At 38.1% G+C, this 24,328-nt stretch overlaps 2 protein-coding genes across 2 annotated transcripts; both read right to left on the bottom strand.

Annotated features, from left to right (window-relative positions):
- Nucleotides 1–368: 368 nt before the first annotated feature.
- On the bottom strand, nucleotides 369–4,729 carry Spmip10 (sperm microtubule inner protein 10). Its single transcript, XM_046460086.1, has 3 exons — nucleotides 4,653–4,729; nucleotides 3,878–3,986; nucleotides 369–578 (listed from the first exon to the last, which is right to left on the bottom strand). The coding sequence occupies exons 1-3, from the start codon at nucleotides 4,727–4,729 to the stop codon at nucleotides 369–371; spliced, it is 396 nt and encodes a 131-aa protein (XP_046316042.1).
- A 2,147-nt stretch (nucleotides 4,730–6,876) lies between these two features.
- Nucleotides 6,877–21,467, bottom strand: Phax (phosphorylated adaptor for RNA export). The gene is made up of 5 exons (XM_046460445.2): nucleotides 20,962–21,467; nucleotides 18,198–18,811; nucleotides 16,443–16,563; nucleotides 11,928–12,011; nucleotides 6,877–7,699 (listed from the first exon to the last, which is right to left on the bottom strand). The coding sequence occupies exons 1-5, from the start codon at nucleotides 21,055–21,057 to the stop codon at nucleotides 7,430–7,432; spliced, it is 1,185 nt and encodes a 394-aa protein (XP_046316401.1). The 5' UTR covers nucleotides 21,058–21,467; the 3' UTR covers nucleotides 6,877–7,429.
- Nucleotides 21,468–24,328: the final 2,861 nt, after the last annotated feature.

Genomic DNA, 24,328 nt, shown 5'->3' with positions numbered 1-24,328 from the left:
TAGAGAAGAAGATAAAGGTAGAGGAACGTGATGAGGTCAGACAGTAGTACTAGACCAGTCTGCTGTTCTTTACCTGCTTGATATTAAATTAGTATAAATGAAAGCAGTTCTCCTTCCTATCCCATTGTAATTTACAAATCACACTATTGATTTATGATCTTTAAAAATATTGAAGTTGTAGATGAAATACAAATGACGTACAGTGACCTTAAACACTTATCAAAGGAAGGTGGAGAATAAGGGATTGAAACACTTTATCACTTTATTTTTATTTTTTTGGTGGTACTGGGAATCTAACCCAGAGCCCTGTTCATGCACTCTATTACACATCTGCTATCCCAGCCAGTTTTATCACTTAATTCCTCTGATCAGACTAGTCGCCTTCTAAAGCCATGGGAGATCACAGTGCTTTGGTATTTGGAGAGAGGTGAATGCAAAGGCATATCTGTAATTTTTATTTCTGGTGGGCCTTTCTTCAAGACAATTGTGTGATCTTCCCCATGGCAAAGCCTTTCACTGTGATCCAAAAAGAGAGAGTCTTCTAGTGGTCCAGTATGGATCCCACATGCTTCTGCTTTCTAAAAGAAAAAAACAAAACAAAACAAAAAACCTCTGCTTAATATCACATCAAACATCATTTTCTTGTTATATCAAGATGAAAGTGTTCTGATCGTTTTTCTAACTATCTGATGGACAGAGCAATATCTCTTCTAAAAGCAGAGCTCTGTGACTTGGTATTAACCTGACTACCAGGATGAGCCAGGAGGACTGAAGATTATACAGGTGGTAGGTAAGCCTGGTGTCAGATCATTAAACTTCAGCTTCACTACTTATGTGACCTTGTACAGGTCACATGCCACCCATCCCAGACTTAGTTTTCTCAAATATAAAATGGAAATATCAAGGGGACTGGAGATAAAGCTCAATTGGTAGAGTGCTTGCCTTGCATGCACAAGGCCCTGGGTTCAATTCCCAGCACCACCAAAAAAAAAAAAAAAAAAAAAAAGTCAAAGAAGACCTTAGAAGAAGGAAAGATCTACCTTGCTCTTGGATAGGCAGAATTAATATTATCAAAATGACCATACTTCCAAAAGCACTATACAGATTTAATGCAATTCCAATTAAAATCCTAATGACATTCCTCATAGAAATAGAAAAAGCAGTCATGAAATTCATCTGGAAAAATAAGAGACCCAGAATAGCTAAGGCAATCCTTAGAAGGAAGAGTGAAGCAGGTGGCATCACTATACCAGACCTTAAACTATACTACAGAGCAATAGTAATAAAAATAGAATGATATTGGCACCAAAACAGACTGGTAGACCAATGGTACAGAATAGAGTACACAGAGACTAACTCATATAATTACAGTTATCTTATATTAGACAAAGGTGCCAAAAACATGCATTGGAGAAAAGATAGCCTCTTCAACAAATGGTTCTGGGAAAACTGGAAATCCATATGCAACAAAATGAAATTAAACCCCTCTCTCTCGCCATGCACAAAATTCAACTCAAAATGGATCAAGGACCTAGGAATATAACGAGACTCTGCGTCTAAAAGAAGAAAAAGTAGGCCCTAATTTTCATCGTGTGGGATTAGGTACCAACTTCCTTAATAAGACTCCTGTGGTGCAAGAATTAAAATCAAGAATCAATAAATGGGATGGACTCAAACTAAAAAGTTTCTTCTCAGCAAAAGAAACAATCTGTGAGGTGAATAGAGAGCCCACATCTTGGGAGCAAATCTTTATAAACCCTCACACATCAGATAGAGCACTAATCTCTAGGATATATAAAGAACTCAAAAAGCTAAACACCAAAAAAACCCAAAAAAAACAAACAAAGAAACCCCAAATAACCCAATCAATAAATGGGCCAAGGACATGAACAGATACTTCTCAGAAGATGATATATAATTAATCAACAAATATATGAAAACATGTTCATCATCTTTAGCAATTAGAGAAATACAAACCAAAACCATTCTAAAATTTCATCTCACTCCAGTCCGAATAGCAGTTATTATGAAGACAAACAATAAATGTTGGCGAAGATATGGGGAAAAAGATACACTCATACCTTGCTGGTGGGACTGCAAATTGGTGCAACCACTATGGAAAGCAGTATGGAGATTTCTTGGAAATCTGGGAATGGAACCACCATTTGACCCAGCTATCCCTCTCCTCGGTCTATACCCAAAGGACTTAAAAACAACTTACTACAGGGACACAGACACATCAATTTTTATAGCAGCACAATTCACAATAGCTAAACTGTGGAACCAACCTAGATGCCCTTCAATAGATGAATGGATAAAAAAAAATGTGGCATATACACACAAAGGAATATTACTCAGCAATGAAAGAGAATAAAATCATGGCATTTTCAGGTAAATGGATGAAGTTAGAGAAGATAATGCTAAGTGAAGTTAGCCATAGTGGGGTAGGGAAAGGGAGCATGGGAGGAATAGTGGAACTCTATATAGGGCAGAGGGGTTGGAGGGGAAGGGAAAGGGCATGGGATTATAAATAATGGTGGAATGTGGTGATCATTATTCTCCAAAGTACATGTATGAAGACATGAATTGGTGTGAATATACTTTGTATACAACCAGATATATGAAAAATTGTGCTCTATATGTGTAATAAGAATTGTAATGCATTCCACGGACATATATATATATATATATATATATATATATATATATATATATATATATATATAAAATATTATATATATAAACATAAACATAGGATTTAAAAGTATCCCTTAAAAGTTCATCCTAACTTTGGAACATATCGAGAACATCTGAATCCCAATTATTTCTTCCAGGACATTAAATATCCCTTCTTGCTTTGTTTAATTGAAAATGAAATAACCATACTTTTTTACATCATAAATAAAAGGATTGCCTATAGAAAAGGAGTTAAAATTTTAAAAAAGGATTCTTTGAACATTGAACAAAACACATGTGAACCAAGGCTGGGTGTAATTCAGCAGTAGAGTACTTGCCTCATCTGCTTGAAGCCCTGTGTTCAACCCCAGCACTGGGGAAAAAAAAATGGAAAAAGAAAAGCAACTTAAGTGCATGAAAATGCTTTTGTCCATTACGAGGTATTAAATTGATATAAGGTTTGATGCTGTTGTTATAATTGTTGCTGGATAAATAACAGCAATAGGTTATTGACTGAAGTATACATCTGCTTTTGATGTCTCAATATTGAAGAATAGCATTCTGGCCTGGCTTTGGAGTGCAGTCCTGTTTCTGGTACATGGTGTTATCACTTCTGAGTTGTTAAGTGTGTGTGTTTGTGTGTCTGTATGTGCATTATCATCTAAGGAAAAATGGTAAGAATAAATAGGAAAAGAAAATAATAACCTAGAATGTATTAGAAGTTACTCAGTATGGCCAAATTCACTTCATTTAATTAAGTTTCATGGTAATTCTATAAGGTAGTATGTACCAGTCCCCAGTCACTAATTATGTTTTTAAAATTGTTGGGAATACTTTATTTTTATTTATTTATTTTTTTTCAGAGTAGAAATTAGAAGTTTATTAAAGGACAGCAAAAAAGACTTCTCCCGGAGGAAGAAGGGGACCCAAGAGGTGGAATCCCACAGCCCCTGGATGTAGCTTTAATACTAATGGCACCAGCTTCTGATGGGCTTAACACTGCCAGTTAGCATCATGTGGAGGTTCTGAGATCCTTTTGTATGTCTATTTTGTTTGTATTTGCATTATTGTATTGCCTAAACGTTTACTTTCAAGTTTATGTGAAAGTGCATCAAAATCATTTTTGTATAATCATATATATCTTACAGATTATATTCAATTGGTACAAGCTTGTAAATGATGAATATTTTTGAGAAAATACCTTCAGATTCACATTCCTGAATTCCATATTTTCTTTCCAAGGCATGACATAACGTGCTGGGATCATCCCTTGCTTTAATGAAAACCGTGGCAAATGAATCTCATCATACCTGACGATTAAGAAAGCAAGAAAAAGGAATGTCTTGTGAGTTTGTTGTTTTGGCATCATTCCAAGGAATTGAGGTAATTGTGTCCATGGTGTTTGGACCCTTGAAGTCGCAGGACAGAGAACTGTGCTAATTTAGGCTCACCTAATAGGCCATCAGTTCTTTAAATCCCCACATTATCACCAAGATCAAGTCAGGGTTGGGTACCTCCAGCTGCGTGCAGTCCTTTATAGTCTGCCCACAATGTCCATATAACCAGGTGTGGTTTTTTTCCCCCTTTTTTTCTTTTGGTGCAGTGCTGGGGCTGGAATCTAGAGCTTCCCACAATGCTGTATCACTGAGCTACATCCCTAGTCCCCACATAACCTGATTTTTAAGACAGCAGGCAGTGTACTGTTGTACCATAATTTGCCTCAGGCCTACTCTTGTCTACAGGAAATCTCTGGCCAGTGGCAAAAACAAATACCACCCCATCCCCAGACCCAGAAACTAACTTGGCTTCTAAATTTATATGTGATCAGACTTTCACTACACATGTATGATATTTCCCTCTGGAACATAAAATTTTCTGTATCAATGTGAAGGAGAAACAATTATTATCATTTATGTAGTTCCCAGACTGTGGAACAAATCAGCAGTCAAAACCCCTCAGAACCCTTGAGTCCTCACTTATTAGCAGGATTATATGAATTCTCATCAGAGCAGTCATTGGATAAGGTCAGATCACTGTCTTTTCCTGAAGCCATCACTGCCAGCAGTGACAGAATTCTCATCTAGAACCCAATTCACTGACCTAATCTAATGGAACTACTGCCTCTGATGTAACAATGTCGTGTGAATTTCATAGCAAACTTTAGAAGTTACATAAACAGCTGAGAGGGCCAAGCTCAGAGCTACTTTTAGTGGTAATTTTATTTTATTTTTTAATCTCCCTTCTTGGGAAAGACATTAACATTTAAAACTGGGAATGTTTGCAGATATATTGCAAATTTGACATGTATTGGAAATACACTTGCTAAATATAAGTCATATTAACATTTTCTATTTGCTTTTGGCTAATTTTCCTCCTTACATACTGCACATCATCGTTGATAAATGTTCCATTTGTTTTATCACCTATTACTTAAGACAAACTTTCAGTGTAAATCAAGTTTAAATCCAACCAACTCATTTTAAGTTGTGATACTGCAGAATATTTCAGATTATAAAACTCTCTAATAAAGTCACAAGATGAGTACTTCAATTACTATGACAGAGGCAGAATGTTATTAGTGTAAATCCTACAGACAAGCAAGAAAAATATACAGGAAGAATTATAGTGAGATACACTGGTTTTGTGGGAGTATAAAATGAATACATATATGGGAAGTTTGGACACTTTCTTTCAGAAAAGTTTAGAGAAGAGTAATATTGATAAATGTAAAAAACCTTAAAAGTGGAAGCATTTGTTTCTACATGACAGTAGGATGCAACCCATATCAGATATCTGTGTGGTTTCAAATGTTAAAGAAGCAAATACTGATAAATGAACTGGTACAGTGGATATAAAGGAAATTTTCATGAAGACAAACAGCCTTAGGCATCAGTGCCCTTTAAAAACTATAACTTTCAGTAGGAAAAAAAATACCAATATTTACTTGAAAATGTGGCAGAAAATACTACATCTTTAAAGTCACCTCTCATAGTGCTGGGGATGTAGCCCAGTGGAGGAGCGCTTGCCATGTGCAAGGTGTGTGATGGCAGGTGGTGTTGGATCACCCCTCATGAATGATTTCAGGAACAATATCCAGTTACATATTTAGAATATTTTTCTTCCCTTGGTTATACCAATTTTTTTTTTACATATTACTTTTATTTGCGTTTTTTGTATATATGTGACAGTAGTGTATTCTGACATACTATACATATGTGGAGCATAAGTTATTCTAATTAGGATCCCATCCTTGTGGTGGTTATATCAATTTTATGAAGAGTATTTGAAATTAAAAAATGTCAGAGCTGGAAGTGTAGCTCAGAGGTGAAAGCTCATGCTTGGCATGTGCAAAACCCTGGGTTCAAACTCTGGCACCAAATAATAAAACTAATTTTATTTTTGCATTATTTATAAATAAAAAACATCCAATAACCACTTAACTCTAAGATCTAATTGCAAAGACTATTTTTTAGGTACTGAAAGACTTCAAGTATATTGTAAGGAACAGTTTATAACTGCTGAATTATACATTTTTGCTTAAAAAAATCTACTTGTTAAGCACGTTTTTGCTCAAGATATTTTGTAAATTATTTAAGACTTGGAACATTTTAAGTATAACTACTTTTATTTTTGTCTTTAATGAAGACAAGTGATTTGAAACTTCATGCAGATATGACATTTTAAATACCTAACTTCCATAACATAAGGTAAAACAGTCTTAGGTAGGCAACTACTGGGAATTTAAAAAATGTCCATAATATCACACAGGTATGGATCACATTATCTAGTATATGACCAAGTTAATTAATAAGTCAAAAACAATGTTGGTCATGAATTGGCATGAACATACTTTATATATAAAGATAGGAAAAATTGTGCTCTATATGTGTAATAAGAATTGTAATGCATTCCACTGTCATGTATTTAAAAAAAAAAATAAAAAAACAATGTTGGGTGCGGCGGTGCATGCCTGTTGTCCCAGCTACTGGGGAGGCCGAGGCAAGAGGATCACAAGTTCCAGGCCAGCCTTAGCAACTTAGCAAGACTCTGTTCTAAAATAAATAAATAAAGGGTTGGGGGTGTAGCTCAGTGATAGAGCATCCCTGGTATCCTTCTCGAGTACCAAAAATCCCTAAAACAAACAAATGAATGAAACAAAATAAAACCCATCAAAAAAGCTACCAAATTCACAACCAATACTTCTTTGAAAAGCTTCTGATATTTATTTGCTTCTGCATAAACAAGAGGGAAGAACCTTCAATACAAACCTTTTTTAAGTCTATCCTTAAAATTGCCTAAGAGTTCTTATAATATAGAAAAAAACAAATTTGAATGCATTTGTAACAGCTTAATTATGTGTGTCCCATCTGGATCTTTTAACGGAATGTTTTGAAACCAAAGCATAATTTACCACAAAGACAAATCAGAAAAAGAAATTAGATTTTTGAGTGGTGTGTTACAATGACCTGGACAAAACCAATTATCAACTAGTAAAATACTCTTAATAATTAGCACATGCAACAGAGAAAATATACTGTAAAGTATGGTGTCAGACATAAGCCATCTTTAAATGTTTCTATCAATTGTATTCATCTCTCCACATATATTAATTTTTATTTAAAACAAGAAACAGTTCTTTTTTCTCCTGATTCTCATGTTTATCAGTGCAAGTAAAACAAAGCAATCTTAATAAAAATGGGTTATTACAATGTTATTTTAGAAAGGTCTATTCCTCAAAATGTCCAAAATGTTCTTAAAAGATGTCCAAATCGTGAGAATGATCAACTTCAATGGCCTCCTCTGCATCCAACTTGGTTTCACCATGTCCTTCCTGTGGCTCATCAAGAGAGGCCAGGGCCTCATTTGTGTCACTTGCAAAAGTTTCTCGTGATGTATCATCTTCTTCTTGAAAATTCAAACTTTTAATGGCTTGTTTCATCTTTTTACCCAATATTTGTGTCCTCCTTTTCCTAGCAGCTTTTTTATTTTCATATTCCTTTTGATTTTCAATGTAGAAAATATCCTATAATAAAAAAGAAAAACTTTAGTAAAACAAAACAAAACCATTTATTAAAAGATAGTCAATCATTATCTCCATTTCTCACAAAAAATAAGCAAATATTAGTAGACTCAGTATCAAACACAGTCTAGCATCTTAAGTAAGTACTGACTGCAAGTAAAGACTGAAGCTATAATTCAAATCCAATCTTGTGTTGGATTTAGGGATCATGCTTATTCCACCTGAACACATCAAGTCTACAGTCAAGTTTTCTAAATGAAAAGATATAATACAAAAATCATGTTGTTTAGAGTTTAAGTAAAATGTAATTGATCACAACAAAACAGAAGCCTTTGGAATAAAGATTTACTAACTTTGAAATGTCATTCTAACTTATGTAATGTTCATGCTAAGAAATCAAACCGTGAGCCACTGCACATGCCTCTAATCCCAGAGACTCAAAAGGTTGAGGCAGCAGATTGCAAGTTCGTGGCCAGTCTGGGCAATTTAGCAAAACCCTGTCTCAGAATTAAAAAACAGGTGCAGTGGCACATGTCTATAATCCCAGTGGTGCTTCAGCAACAACTAGGCACTAAGCAACTCAGTGAGACCCTGTTTCTAAATAAAACACAAAGATAGGGCTGGGATGTGGCTCAGTGCTTCAGTGCTCCTGAGTTCAATCTCCAGTACCCCCCACCCCCAAAAAACAAAAAAATGAAAAAAAAATCAGGGCTGGGGATGTGGCTCAGTGGTCGAGTGCCCCCGAGTTCAATCTCCAGCACCCCCCACCCAAAAAAGTGGGAGAGGTTGAGGATGTAGCTCAGTGGTAGAATGTCCCTAGATTCAATGCACAGAACAAAATAATAAAATATTATATGAAAAAGAAAAAAAAAACATAAAATAATGTGGGAAATTTGATACAGATAACTATGTAGAGATATAGAGAAATCAAACTAGATCATGGATTTAAAGAGAAGGCCAAATGAACTACACTAAGACAGGGAAGGTTTAAAAGGAAGTTGGTATAGATAAGATACACTTCTGAAACCCTATTATCCTCTGGGAAAGGACTCCTAAAATTTGCAGCCAAGTCTGTCCCTATCATTCTCTAAAGTACACAAAGTACGAATGCCTTGTTTATAAAAAGTACTATGGAGAATGGTGAGATAAAGGGGACTCACTCCTAAAATTTATGCTAAATAGTTACAAGTAGCACACATTAGCAAAGGAAGGAGTAAAGAACTTTGAAATAAAGGGGATAAAGGAAAAAGTTCACAATATGAGTGTTCTGACAAAGAGAAAGAATATTTGCTAAAGAAATGAGGAAGGTCGGAGGGTGGAGAAAGAGGATAAGAAAAAGAACAGGAAGAGCTACAAAGGTGAATTCAAAGTAGGCTAGCTATCATTTAGTAAGTGAATATTTTTATATGCCAGTCATTATGCTAAAAACTTCACACAATAACTCATTTTATCCTCACAAAAACTTTATGAGGTAGGTATACTATCCTTTTTTTCAGAGAAAAAAAATGAGGCAAAAGATTACAGAGCTAACATGAGAAAGTACAAGGTCTAAACTCAAGACTGGGGGGGTGCATGTAGCTCAGCTAAGCGGTAGAGTGTTTGCCTGGCATGTATGTGAGGCCCTGGGTTCCACCCCTGACATGGTGTGTGTGTGGGAAGGTCTGAATATAAGAAATTATATTTCTCCAAATTTATATTCTTTTTCTTTTCTTTTTTCTCCTAGTACCAGGGATTGAATCTAGGGGCACTTAACCAGTGAGTTACATCCCTAGTCCTTTTTATTTTCTATTTTGAGACAGGGTCTCACTAAGTTGCTGAGGTTGGCCTTGAACTTGCAGTCCTCCTGCCTCAGCCTCTGATTCTGAGATTATAAGCATGTGCTACCATGTGTGGCTCAGATCTATATCCTTAAAATCTATTTATACTGCCTTAACAAAAGTTTAATAATTTGGCATTTTTTAAGAGTGTACTTGTCAAGTATAAAGATAAAAAATAAGCTTCATGAAGTATTTTCATTTTATGTGGAAGCACAGTAAGCATCTTCACAGAAAAAATGTCAAGTAGAATAATGCTTGGCAACACAGTAATTTTATAAAGTTCCCCTTTCCCTTCAAAGATGGCAATCCTTTCTTTCTTTTTTTTTTTTTTTTAAATAGAGAGAGAGATGGAGAGAGAGAGAGAGAGAGAGAGAGAGAGAGAGAGAGAGAGAGAGAGAGAGAATTTTTAAAATATTTATTTCTTTTAGTTATTGGCGGACACAACATCTTTGTTTGTATGTGGTGCTGAGGATCGAACCCGGGCCGCACGCATGCCAGGCGAGCACGCTACAGCTTAAGCCACATCCCCAGCCCAATGGCAATCCTTTCTAAAAAGGAACTTCATTCCTACAGGCTGTGGATTTAATAGAATAAAGCAGGGAATGGCCCAAAGAAATATCGTTGCAACATACTCTCACAATAAATGCAGACAAAAAAAAAAATCTAAGGGAAATATTTTTGCATCCCATATTCACCAAGTAAAGAACCTGACTATATACTGTTTTATAGAGGGAGACTGTTAGGCTGTGCCTTTAAAAAAAATGGCAACTAAACTTTTTTTAATTCATGAACTTTGTTATTTTCTAAAAACTGAAGTAATTACAAGTTCACTCAAACAAAAACAAATAAAACCATAAATGGTAAATGCAAATCATGTTCCATAATTAAAAAATTAAATAATATCAAATTTTGAATTCTGAAAACCCCCCATTGTACAATAATACTCACATAAGGAATTCTCAGGAGCACAAAAATAGTCAAGAATACCTTTTAGCTGTCTTGCTGGCACATGCCTGTAATCCCAGTGGGTCAGGAGGCTGAGGCCCTAGGCAACTCAGTGAGACCCTGTCTCTAACAAAAAAGGGTTGGGAATGTGGCTTGGTGGTTAAGCGCCACTGTTCAATCCCTGGTACCAAAAAACAAATAAACAAACAAAACCAAAACAAAACACCTTCCAGTTCATAAGAAATATCAAAAGATGGAGGAAAAAATGGAAAAAAGTCACAAGGAGATAATCACCAGAACATTAATAGGATAAACTAACATTCTATTAAATAACCATCATTCAAAAGGTCTTAAATGACAAGGGAGGAAAATGCGGGATTAAAAACAACAAAACATACGAGGGGCTGGGGTTGTGGCTCAGTGATAGCGCACATGTGTGAAGCACTGAGTTCAATTCTCAGCACTACATACAAATAAATAAAATAAAGGTCCATCAACAACTAAAAAAAAAAAAAAAAATATATATATATATATAAACCCGTATGATAACTGGAACATGGAAACCTATATTGGATCCTGGTTGAGGTGGAAAATATAAAATAAATTATTAGGACAACTCAGAAAATTGGAACAAGGTCTCAATATTGGATCTAAGGACATGCTTGCTGAAATAATGAGGCTGAACATCATGATGTTTGCTACTTATTTCCAAATGAAAAAAAAATTTCAACAGGTAAAGCAGAAATGTCAAAATAAATGTCAAAATGAGCCAAGCATGGCATTGCATGCCTGTAATCTCAGTGACTTGGAAAGTTGAGGCAGGAATATCACTAATTAGAGACCAGGCTGGGCAACTTAAACTCAAAATTTTTTTTTCTGGCACTGGGGAATTGAACCCAGTGCTCTTTATCACTGAGCCATATTTCCAGCCCTTTTCATTTTTTATGTTCAGACAGAGCCTGACCTCAAACTTGGGATCCTCCTGCCTCAGCTTCCTCTGTTGCTGGGATCATAGGTGTGTACATTCACACTTGGCTTCAAAATTACATATTTTGAAAAGGGCTGGGGATGTATCTCAGATGTAGAATGCTCTGTGTTCCAGCCCTAGTGGGAGGGGATGGACATGAAACATCAACCATTAATGTCATTTTGGTCGAGAATATATGGGCATTAATCTTATTACTCCATCTATTCTGCATGTTTAAAAATGTCCATCAATAAAAAATTTTAGGAGGATTGGAAAAATAATTACATGCTAAGAGAACAGGACTAACTGTCATAAAAATAAAAATCTCGATCTTGGCTCTGAAAGGGAAGAAAAAGAGGAGGCAAGCCTTCACAAAATGTACAATGACAAAATTGGTCCATTTAAGGCAGAGCAGGTGATGAAGTTGGAAAGCAAACCCAGAGGCTGAGTGAGCAGAGGTAAAATCACAATGGAGCTTCAAAGCCAAGAACATTATCATTACCTTAATTTGTTCTTCACTGATACTTGGGGTGTTTTTCAGGAGATTCAGAAAAACTCCACCTGGTGTTCTTCTTCGGCTACCATTCTACAAAAAATAAACAAAAACAAACTGTGAACTACATACGACTTTTCTTCTTCTTCTTTTTTTTTTTTTTGGTCACTCTGCATATCTGTGAATAACTGTAAAAACAAACAACTAATATTGATTTTGAATTTATAAATAACTTTTAGCAAGTAGGCAAATATGCAAATATAAAATCAACAAATAATGAGGACCAACATATGTGAGTGTGTGTGTGTACACATGTAATATAACAGAAATAAAAAACTATAATGCTGGCTAGGGATGTGGCTCAAGAGGTAGCGTGCTCGCCTGGCATGCGTGCGGCCCGGGTTCGATCCTCAGCACCACATAAAACAAAGATGTTGTGTCTGCCGAAAACTAAAAAATAAATAAACAAAACAAAACAAAAAAACTAGTCATTGGCAACTTTAAAAAGAATAAAGAGCCAGGTACAGTGGTGCACACCTGTAATCCCAGCAGCTCAGGAAGCTAAGGCAGGAGGATCACAAGTTTAAAGCCAGGGGGCTGGGGATGTGGCTCAAGCGGTAGCGCGCTCTCCTGGCATGCGTGCAGCCCGGGTTCGATCCTCAGCACCACATACAAACAAAGATATTGTGTCTGCCGAGAACTAAAAAATAAATATTAAAATTCTCTCTCTCTCAAATAAATAAATAAATAAATAAATAAACAAGTTTAAAAAAGGCTGGGGATATAGCTCAGTGATTAACTTCAGGTTCAACCCCTGATACCAAGGCGGGGGAAAAAAGGGGACTCTCTTTATTTATATATGGTGCTGAGAATCGAACCCACTGCCGCACACATGCTAGGCAACCACTTTACCACTAAACTACAATCCCAGCCCTGGGGCTCTCTTTTTCTTACATTTTCCATCTAATTTGTTGGGAAATCCTGTTGGTGTCACCCAGAATCTGACCATTTTTTTCCATGCCAGAGTTATCGCTGTGGTCCTACCCACATTATCTCTCACCTGCATTATTAGCCTCTTAAAACACCTTTACTGCTTCCACCCTTATCCAACATGCCCTTCAGTCTATTCTCAACAGAACTGCTTATGTCATCTATTCAAAACTCTTTAAGAGCTATTTCATAGCAGATGTGATGGCACACACCTGTAATCCCAGCAACTGGGGAAGCTGAGACAGGAGGATCTCAAGTTCAAGGCCAGCCTCAACAACTTAGCAAGACCCTAAGCAACTTAGTGAAACCCTGTCTCAAAAAAAAAAAAAAAAAAAAAAAAAAAGGGCTGGTGGACGTAATTCAGTGGTAAAGTCATCCTGGGTGAAATCCCTAGTACCCACCCCATAAATAAATAAATAGCTATTTCATTAAAAATAAAAGCCAAATTCTTTTTTTTTTAAATTTTTATTTATTTATTTTTTAGTCATACATGACAGCAGAATGAATTTTGATATATAATACATACATGGAATGTACATACATCAATCATATTGTCTATTCTGTTCTGCTGCCCTTTCTATCCTTCCTACTCCTCCCCTCCTCTCCCATCCTTTCTCTTTATCCACTCTAATGTGACAAACTTTTTTTTTCTTTTTCTCATTACAACATCATATATGTACTCTGTATAACAATGAGGTTCTCCTCCCATCTTCTGTGCAACTCCCCCTCTCCCTCTTTTTCCCTCCCACCTCTCTTCCCTATTTAGTGGTAGTCTTCTTCTCATGCTCTTCCTCCCTATCCCATTTTGAGTCACCCCCCCTTATATCAGAGAAGACATCCGGCATTTGTTTTTTAGGGATTGGCTAACTTCACTTAGCATAATCTGCTCTAATGCCATCCATTTGCCTGCAAATGCCATGATTTTATTATTTTTTAGTGCTGAGTAATATTCCATTGTGTATAAATGCCACATTTTTTAAATCCATTCATCTATTGAAGGGCATCTAGGTTGGTTCCACATTCTAGCTATTGTGAATTGTGCTGCTATAAACATTGATGTGAAAAGCCAAATTCTTTAAGGTGCAAATGATGCCCCACTAGATCTTGATGCACATTACCTCTCTGACCTTATATCCCACTTCTCTAAAGCACTCTGCTCTAGTTGCAAAGATCCTTTGTTCAAACCAGGTACCAGGAAGAGAGATTAGGGTGAAGAGAGACAACTGAATCTTCCAAGGACAAAGTTGAAGACTATCTTCACTTAAAATTCTGTATATTAACTTTAATTTTCGATAATATTGCATTAAAATATCATTTGTCTTGATTACTGAGTTTTTTGGGACTCCATCAAATTTTGTACTCAAAGCAAGCAATAGCTTACTTTACCCTATTTCTAGTCTGCTAAGTAGCTTTTACTTCTAACATGGCTGTTACTTCTACCTGGCCTGTTCTTTTTGTAGTACTGTTTCACATTCTTCAAGTCTGTTCAAATTTCTAACCTAACCACTCCTGTTTAATAGTGACGTTCTATTCAATTTTGGTGTTTAATAGATATTTCCTATACTTCCATTTGATCTATTTCTTTTTCCATGGATATATCACATTCTAGTTCATTTGAAGTTATTATATTTGTCGTTTATAGACTATTTTCCTCTCACCCTCAACTACAACATAAGCTCCCTGTTCTAGAATAGGCCTGGCACATGGCAGTCACTCAATCAATAATTGTTCAAAGAAAGAATGTATCAAAAGGAAGTGAATTTCAATTTGTACCTTCTTAACATTTAGTACATTTGCCATTAGTTCACTGGAATACAAAATTTTATTACTACAATATTGAAATACCCAATCTTTACATAAAAGAACACTCGCCTCCCTTTTAACAAGAAATGCAGTCCAGCAGAAGAAAGGAAATTTCCTATTTTTAAATATTTATTTATTTATTTTTATATGGTGCTAAGGATGGAACCCAGTGGCTCACACGTGCAAGGCAAGTGCTCTACCACTGAGCTACAGCCCCAGCCCTCACAGAACCTTAATAGTGACATAAACAGGGATGTCAGTGTATTCACTATTATTAAAATTTGTTGGGTTGTTGACTTCTATAATTTATGTTGACAGGCTAATTCCTCAGCCAATGCTGCTAACTCTCTAATTTGTTTCTTTTCTCTTCATTTCCACAGCATAATATTTATCTACTCTCTTGTGCTGTGAGAACTGGATAAAAATAAATTACAAACCAGGAATAACAAGAGGGAAACCATTCACACTCAGATCTTCACCCTGTGGTGTAAGCTGAATTGAATGAGATCTGCAAAACCATTCTAGAACTGCCACTGCCTGTGATCAGGCCCTGGCCAGATGTGCTCTTTTCATCATTCTGAAACAGTAAACAGTGTTTTTCCACTTTCTTTATTGCTCCCTACCCCAGGAGCTATTTCAGATTTTTTCCTTTTGGTCTCCACCACCCATGTTATTGTAATATAAATGGATCACTGTAAATCTGTCTGGGCTTTATAACATAACAATAGTGAATTTAAGAATGCATGAATCAGGGCTGGGGTTGTAGCTCAGGACAAGAGCACTTAACATGGCAATTTGAGAGGTCCTGGGTTTAATCCCCATTGCCACTGTAAAATCCTTACTGAGATAGGGATTTAGAAAAGAGAGAGAGAGAGAGAGAGAGAGAGAGAGAGAGAGAGAGAGAGCGCGAGCACGCGCGCGCTTGAATCTTAAAGGAAACACCCACAAGCCACTGAAGGGTTAGAGAGCATAGTGGTAAATCTTGAGCATCACGCCTCTGTAAAATGAGGGAAATATGCAAGCGCAGGGAAAACTGGCACAAAATTGTGCACCCTCACCCTGGAAGCACCTCCAGTCCAGCCCCTAATACAGCCCTTAAATATTGGATCCCAAGCCCAAGTCAGGGCTATTTCTCACTCTAGACAGCCCATATTCTCCCTTGAATGTATATCAACTTCCTAAATAAATCTCTGTTTATGCCTTTGTCTGTTTTGTGCTGAAATTCTTTTCTGTCACATATGCCAAGAACCCTGCTGGTTGGTCCTTAGTTGAGTTCCCTCTCCTTGGACCCTTCTCCACAGACATCTCTACTATCACATCTTGACACAGGTTAATCTTCATTTTATACCTAAGGGAACTGAGACTCTAAGAAGTCATATAATTAAACCAAATTGTAGTTGGAAAGTTGTATTTCAAGATCTATGTTCTCAAAATTCGCACTTCTAGACTCCTGTCTTAAAATTTTAGGTGCTACCTTTAATGAATCATATAGGGATATGTTGTCACCTTCCTAATAACAGATTACAATTTATGTTTTTTTTTGTAAGGAAAGTATTAATTGAAAACAAGAGGGTGCCAAACTTTTATATTCAGTTCTCACTGTTAATTTTGTCTGAAACACATTGCAATAATGTATGGTAAGTAAGAGGTCCAAAAGAGGTAAGTGAACTTACCTGGGATGAAAAAACCACGACAAACAATTCTAAAATACAAACTGTGAATCAGTCTTACCATTATAAAAAGGCCACCATTTTGTTCGACTTCTGCAGTTTCCATTAGAAGTTCAATTGCCTTTTTGTTCCCAATTATTCTCACAACTCGGGCTATCAGATCTTTCTTTGGTTCTTGTAACCTGAAAAGAAACAAAGTAAATTTAACCTTTTATTTGTTGTTGATGAAATCTACTTTAATCACCAGTATAGCCCTTAACTAGAATCAAATCCCTATTCTAATAACATTTGCTTTTCTAAATATTCAATAATTAACTGAGTCACTGACATGGAAACATCCTAATTTGGGGTCATGCAAAGAGACAATAACTTCAGGGTTCCATGTCAAGTTTTATACTTGACATTTTTATTTGCTTTACTGGATTATGGCAGATTTCAAAATATATATATGCACACGCACCAAGGTGAATATAAGCTTGAGTGCAAAAAAGATAAACCTAAAAGTTGGTTTTCCTAATTCCAGAGATATCTAGGAGCTTTAAAATGGATAAAACAGGGGCTGGGGATGTGGCTCAAGCGGTAGCGCGGTTGCCCTGGCATGCGTGCGGCCCGGGTTTGATCCTCAGCACCACATACAAAGATGTTGTGTCCGCCGAGAACTAAAATAAATAAATAAATATTAAAATTCTCTGTCTCTCTTTAAAAAAAAATAAAATAAAATGGATAAAACACATGACTTATAAATTTACCACCCACTAAGCAATTCTACTCCTAGGTATTTACCTAAAAGAAATGAAAATGTATGTTAATGATAGCCAAAAGTGGAATATTCATATCCATCGGACATGGACATATACAGATCTAAAAGGGAATTAAGTACTGATTCCTGTATAACATGTATCATTCTCAAAAACACTTCATTAAGTGAAAGAAACCAATCATAAGAACACATATATGGTTCCATTTGTCCAGAAAAGGCACATCTGTAAAAACAGAAAATAGATTAGTAGTTGTCTGGGAATGAGCAATGATTAACTGCAAATGGATGTACAAATATGAAGGATCTTATTGGGTTATGGAAAGGTTTTAAAATTAGGAAAACCAACTTTTAGGTTTATCTTTATTTCATGGCATTAAGCACACACCTATAATCCCAGCAACTTGGGGAGGCTGAGGCAGGAGGATTGCATTGCTGAGACAAGCACTGGCAACTTAGTAGGACCTTGTCTCAAAATAAAAAATAAAAAGGGCTGGGGACATAGCGCAATTGTGGCGTACTCTTGGGTTAAATCCCAAGTATTGCCAAACTCCAACACTTGAAAATGAGTGAATATTATCAAATGTAAAATATATCTCAATAAAATAAGAATCACAAATGAGCACTCAATACATGAGTTTAAAAAATGTTTTGTGGTGGGCTGGGGTTGTGGCTCAGTGGTAGAGCACTTGCCTGGCATGTGTGAGGCTCTGGGTTCGATCTTTAGTACCACATAAAAATAATAAATAAATGGGCTTCGTGCATGCTAGGCAGGTACTCCACCACTTCACTACACCCCCAGCCTCAAAATGTTTTATTTAAAGAGCTATACAGCACTAAATAAAAGTTCATAGAAGTATATACAAATTATCCTACCAGGCCTGTCCAAATTTAAGAAAACAAATATATTCAGATAATCAAATAAGCTTAGTTAATTCCATAAATTAAAAAAAAAAGTCTCAAAAAGGAACATCATTATTAAAGTATTTCGCATTTATGTCCTGTAAACAGAAGATATCTGGTCAAATGTTCATTTATAGGTCAAACTTAAATGCTTACCTGAAAGAAATTTCATCAGCCACTTTCTCTTGAGAATCTTCTTCTGTGATCTCATATCGGCCTTTATAGTTCATTTCTAGTCTGTACCCTACTCTGTCTTTGACAGGCCGTTTCCTTTTCAGATGACCTTGCCCATTTTCCTCTTCCCTTGACCCCATATTTTTGCTGCTGTGCATATATTCATCTAGTTCTTTATCTAGTTCTTTTGTACATTCTTGAGATTCCCTTTTAAGTTTCTTAGCAAGTAAATAATTGTAGGTTTCAGATTGTCTGCTTTTGTCAATAGTGCCCTCCATTCCCAAGATACCAAGTTCAGTGGCCACTGCATCTTGATTCTGTTCCTGTAGTACGGCACCCCATATGTTGTTAACTTTCTTTGCCCCACCAACAAGTGGTTTCTCACTGTTCTGGTCAAATTGAAAAGGCTCCGATTTGGAAGGAGGATTAAGACACTTCTGACGCTTGCGTTTCCAAAGAGAGCTATCATCATCTGAATCAGAAAAACTCTCCTCACTTGAATCCACACTTTTAACAGTCCGATAATGTGACACTGGTACATAGGCTGTTGCAGTGCTCTGGAAGGACCTCACAGCACTGTCCCCATCTAATACTTTCTGCAAGTGAGAGAAAATAGAGTCAATTCCATAAAACATAGCAACTCTACCCACCATGAGTTATTTTTAAAAACTTATTTAGATTCATCTGAAGTATTCTGAAACAAAACTCATCTCCAAAGACATTTCTGAAATCCATCCAGTCCCCACTTTTCAAAAATCCCACATGAAATTGCTGATGGGGGGGGGGGGGCGTTGCAGGTTAACCAAGGATTGAACTCAGAGGCATATGACCACTGAGCCACATCCCCAGCACTATTTTGTATTTTATTTGGAGACAGGGTCTCAATTACTTAGCGCCTCACTTTTGCTGAGGCTGGCTCTGAATGAGATCCTCCTGTCTCAGCCTCATGTGCACCACTGTGCCCCCAGGAAATCTGCTAATTTTAAAGCCATAAATTTAATTTCCACAGCTAAAGCATCACTTTGTTTTAAAAGGTCTCCTAGAAATTTACCAAAGCTCTCAATTCTCACCTTTAAAAGATTTCAATCATCTTTTCAGTTATGATCAGAATGTGTGAAAATGATATACACAATAATTGTTACTGGCAGGATTTGTTATCTTTATTTCCAAAGATACCTATCTTAAATTTGGACACAACTTCCCTTATATGGATGGTTCTGTGACTTTACTCCTTTTAGAGTAGATGGTGAACTAAGAGGAAAAATTCCCACAATACTTTCAAAACCACAGATTTCATGGCATTAAGTTAACCAAGTCACAGGCCAATTTATATAAAACAATTCGAAAGAGATTGAAAAACAAAATATCCTGGTTTCAATTTTGTAAGACATTTAGATGCAAAATAAGTCACTTTTTCATTTTAGAATAATAATTGTACAATCTTATGGGGTTTAATATGATGTCTGGACACACCCATACTCTGGGTATACTCAGATCAGAGTAGCATATTCACCAACTCAAACATTGATCATTTCTTTGTGGTCAAATATTCAAAATCCTCTCCTAGTCATTCTCCCCCACCCTTTACTGGGGATTGAACCTAGGATCTTGCACATGCTAGGCAAGGGGCTCTACCACCGAACTACATCCTAGCCTTTTTAAATTTAGAGATGGCTGGCCTTGAATTTTTGATCCTTCTCTTAGCCTCCTGAGTAGCTGGGATTAAGGCATGCAATGCTGCACTTGGCTGCTTGTAGCTTTTTTGAAATACACATTAACTATAGTCACCCTACTGTGCTAGACAACATTTGAACTTATTTCTCCCAACTCTTTGTGTTTGACTTTTGCTTTTTTGTACTAAACACTAAATCGATTAAGTATTTGTTCAACTACTATATGCTAGAAATGGGGGTGGAGGTGATTAAGTGAGTAAGAGGATAGCCTCTCTACTTTCCATAGTAACAGCAGCTAACACTCCCTGGAGCATGACTGTGTGCAGTATGCTTCATCGAATCTTCACAACTCTACTGATAACGGCACCTAAATAGTGAGGCTAAATAGCCCGCGGGTTAGACAGTGGAGCGGCTAGGATTTGAACGCTGGCGGCTTGGCACCAAAGACCTCTCAAAGAGGCTGCTACCGAGGCACGGGGGAATTCACAACAAATTCCCATTTAGAAAGCTGGGAAATTAAAACAAAACCTAGTGTCACGGACACTAGCCTAGGACAAAGCTAGGCTCGGTGGGGAGACTTAAGACCAGGCCCCCTCGTCGTCATTCTTGGAGCTCAGTTTCCTAATCTGCTGTGGACAATAAGAAACACCAAAGGTAACGCTGGTTCTTTGTCCCCAGGTTCCACGTTTTTGGCAAATTCTGTTCTTCCAAACCAACCAACCTAACAGCTCTGGAGTGGGAAAGCCGGTTAAGTTTAGAAAAAGAATAGCAGAGCTCGGAAGGCTGAGAAGAGAGGCCGGAGCCGCTGCACGCCCTTCTCGGAGGCCACACGGCTCTTGGGCCCCGCTTCGCCACGCGCTGCCGGCTGGTGTTCGCACGCCCCGCGGCCGCTGCCAGCGCCCGCGACCCAAACCACCCCACAGCCCCCAGCCGCCTGGCGCCCTCTCCGAAGCCCTGGTTCTGCGCGCCCGCCGGGAGGCCGTCGCGCTCCCTCCCCTCCCCGCCGCCCGCGCCAAGCTTGCCGCTGGGGCTCCGCGCGCCCGGATTCTTCGGCCGCCGGGATTTGCACTCACCGGCACTTGGAGAGGTCTATCGCTGGCTGCGACCGTCATGTCGGAATCCGAGTCGGAGAGCTGCCCGTCTTCCATGTCGCTGGCTTCCAGCGCCATCTTCCAGCGGCGCGGCGCGGCGCGGCGGGTCAGGAAAGCACTTCCGGCGGCGGCGCGAAGACCTGGCGGCGCGGCTCGGGCGCCCCCGCGCGCCAGAGGGAGTGGGACGGAGACTGCTGCGCGTCCCTGAGCGAAGCGCCTTGCAGCTCAGGGTAAACGAACCCGCCTTATGCCTCCAGCACTTTTTTTCCAGACTTTGTCTTGGGGGAAACACAAACCTGTGCGGGAAAGCGGTCGTCTGGGGTTCCTCCCGCGTCCTCACACTCCTTGCCTGGATGCCCTGAGCGAGCCTCCACGCTTCTGTTCTCGCTCCTCCACAGTCCATTCCACCTGTAGCTTTAGGCGGGAGTGAGGGACCGGACGGTAACCCGAGGTCACTGTCCTTCCCGACCTCTAGGGGCGTTTCTCCTCATACTAGTTCTCTGCGTGGCAAACAAGCCCCAGCAGTCCGGGCACGTGGCCAATGGCGCGGGTCAGTCGCTCGCTCTCTCCAGCCCTTGGTGCTGCTCGGGACACCCTTTATTTTCCGGGCCTGGAATCACCCGCCTCCCGGGCCACCCGCTCCTTACAAAGATTGTTCTCTCACGGTATTCTGGTTTTTGATCAAATTTCACAGCAGAGAGGTCTTAACCTTCTTCAGTCACCCTAAGTAAAACAGGGTAATGTCATTCTTGAACTCATTTCTTCGTGGCACTGGTAGTTGTATTTTTAAATTTGCATTTGAGTTTTCCTTTGGGTCTGTTTTATTCACTCCCCACCTCCCCCGCCATGTCTCTCCCAGTTACTTTGTGCGCATGACAGGTGATCAAGAAATATTTATTAGAGTGGCTTCCGCCTATAATCCCAGGGACTTGGAAGGCTGAGGCAGGAGGATTGCAAGTTTAGCAATTTAGCAGGCCATAAACAATTTATTGAGACCCTGTTTCAAAATATAAAATACTGGCGATGTAACTCAGTGTTAAAGTGCCCCTGGGTTCAATTCTCAGTGCCAGCCACAACAACAATAAACAAAACAACCCCCCAACCCAAAAAAAATAGAAATTTGGCATAGTGGGCACACGCCTGTAATCCCAGCTTTTCTAGGGGCAGAAGCAAGAAGATTGCAAGTTTGATCAGCCTCAGCCATTTAGCAAGATCCTATCTCAAAAAGAAAAAAAAAAAAGTAAAGTAGCTGGGGAAGTAACTCAGAGATAAAGTGCCCTTGGGTTCAATCCCTAGTATAAAATAAATAAATAGGACTGAGAGTGGAGCTCAGTGGTAGAACCCACTGGGTTCATTCCCCAGTAAGAAGGGGAAAAAAAAATTATTGTGGCTGAGAGTATAGCTCAGCATAGCTTAGTGGTAGAGTGTTTGCCTAGCATACACAAGGCCTTGTGTTCCATCCTGCATTGTAAGAAGAAAAAAAAAAGATTCTGATCCATCTCAATTTATGTCTATGTTGTGATATAGTACCAGGATTCAGCTTAACCAGACCAAAGTCACCTTGAGATTTTACTGTCGTGGTTTGTCCCTGAGTAACCCTCAGTTTCCTAGCATGAATAAAACCATAAAAACATGTGGGGCTTTATGACTAGACCCTGGTACCATCAGCACCAGGAATGTGTCTGACCTCCTTGATATTAGCTTGTGATAAACTCAATACATTCTGACTTGGACGAATTCTCTTTTGTCCTATTAAATAAACCTCCTCTTTTGACCCAATTGTTGGGATCCACTGGTCTTGCTGCCACCTAAGACCATGCTTCTGTCAGAAAGTTCCTAATAAACTGCACTCTGTGCAATCCTGGATGTCAGCCTCTTTCTTTGGTTTTTATAGCACCTCAGCACTGGTTCTTATACGTTGGAACCAGGTTTTCTGGAACATACAGAGATTGTTTTCTTTTTTTCTCCATATGTATCTGTTATCTGAGCACCATTTGTTGAAAACACTTTATTTTCCCCATTGGATAGCTACTTACTTGTTGGGGAAAAAAAAATCATTTGATGGGTAGGGGTGGTAGAGCATGTACTTTATCATGAATGAGGCCCTGGGTTCAATCCCCAGCTCCAAAAAACAAATCAACCAACCAATCAACAAACAAAAAAATAATTTGAGCATCTGAGTCTATTTTTGAACTCCCTATTCTGTTCTGCTCTTTTTCTATCTTAAGGCTAGTAGCAGCACACTATTTTAATAACTGTAGCTTAAAGTAAACTTGGATTGAGGTGTTGTTAGTCCTCTAAATTTGCTTTTCTTAGTGGGGTGTTGTGAGGTATGGTGGTAATCCTAGCCACTCAGGAGGCTGAAGCAAGAGGATTGCAAGTTTGAGGCCAGCCTCAGCATCTTAGTAACACTGTCAGCAACTTTGTGAGACTTTATCTCAGAAAATAAAAAGGACTGGGGTTGTAGCTCAATAGCAAAGCACCCCTGAGTTAAATCCTCAGTACCAAAATAAATAAAAATAAATTTGCTTTGGCTATTCTAGGTCCTTTGCGTTTATTTTTTATTTGTTCTTTTTAGACATATGTAACAGTAGAATGTATTTTGGCCTATTATACATACAGGGAGTATAACTTATTCTAATTAAAATCCTATTGTGGTTGTTCATGATGTGGAGTTACCCTGGTAGTGTATTTAAATACAAGGATAGGGACTGGGGTTGTGGCTCAATGGTAGAGCACTTGCCTAGCATGTGTGAGACTCTGGGTTCGATTCTCAGCACCACATATAAATAAATAAAGTAAAAATTGACAACTAAAAGAATTAAAATGTAAATAAACACAAGAATAGGGAAGTTATGTCCAATTAATTCTATTGTCCCTCCTATACCCCTCCTGGCTCCTTTCCTGGTCTTTTGAATTTATATATAAATTTTAGAATTAGTCTGTCTAATCAGATGCAGTGGTGCATACCCGTAATCCCAGCAATTTGGGAGGCTGAGGCAGAAAGATCATAAGTTCAAGACCAGCCTCAGCAACTTAGTAAGATCCTGTCTCAAAGTTAAAAAAGAATGGGGAGGTATGGAGATATAGTTCAGTGATAAAGTATCCCTGGGTAATCCTCACCACCACACCCATTCACCCACACACAAAGTATATATTTTTACCAAAGAAACATCTAGTGGCATTATGTTTGATATTTTGTTGTATCTACAGATCAATTTGGAGAGAACAGATATCTTAGCAATGTTGGATCTCCAATCCATGTTCATGGTATAGCTATCCATTTATTTAGATCTTATTTCATTTCTCTCAGCAACATTTCATAGTTTTAATATTTTTTTTAAAGAGA

This window comes from Marmota monax, unplaced genomic scaffold (genome assembly GCF_021218885.2).
Source record: "Marmota monax isolate L192 unplaced genomic scaffold, Marmota_monax_Labrador192_F-V1.1 WCK01_AAM20220418_F8-fsc00006, whole genome shotgun sequence".
NCBI classification, from domain to species: Eukaryota; Metazoa; Chordata; class Mammalia; order Rodentia; family Sciuridae; genus Marmota; species Marmota monax.
Note: the sequence above shows the minus strand (reverse complement) of the source record. Positions and strands in the feature narration are given on the sequence as shown.

Coding starts and splice junctions, on each gene's coding strand:
- Spmip10 (XM_046460086.1), bottom strand. CDS start 4,729: ATGGCTTCAGGAAAAGACAGTGATCTGACCTTATCCAATGACTGCTCT. Junction 3,987..4,652: donor TCATATAATCCTGCTAATAA/GTGAGGACTCAA, acceptor CTTAATCGTCAG/GTATGATGAGATTCATTTGC. Junction 579..3,877: donor TCAGGAATGTGAATCTGAAG/GTATTTTCTCAA, acceptor TTTTTCTTTTAG/AAAGCAGAAGCATGTGGGAT.
- Phax (XM_046460445.2), bottom strand. CDS start 21,057: ATGGCGCTGGAAGCCAGCGACATGGAAGACGGGCAGCTCTCCGACTCG. Junction 18,812..20,961: donor ATAGACCTCTCCAAGTGCCG/GTGAGTGCAAAT, acceptor TCTCACTTGCAG/AAAGTATTAGATGGGGACAG. Junction 16,564..18,197: donor GCTGATGAAATTTCTTTCAG/GTAAGCATTTAA, acceptor GTTTCTTTTCAG/GTTACAAGAACCAAAGAAAG.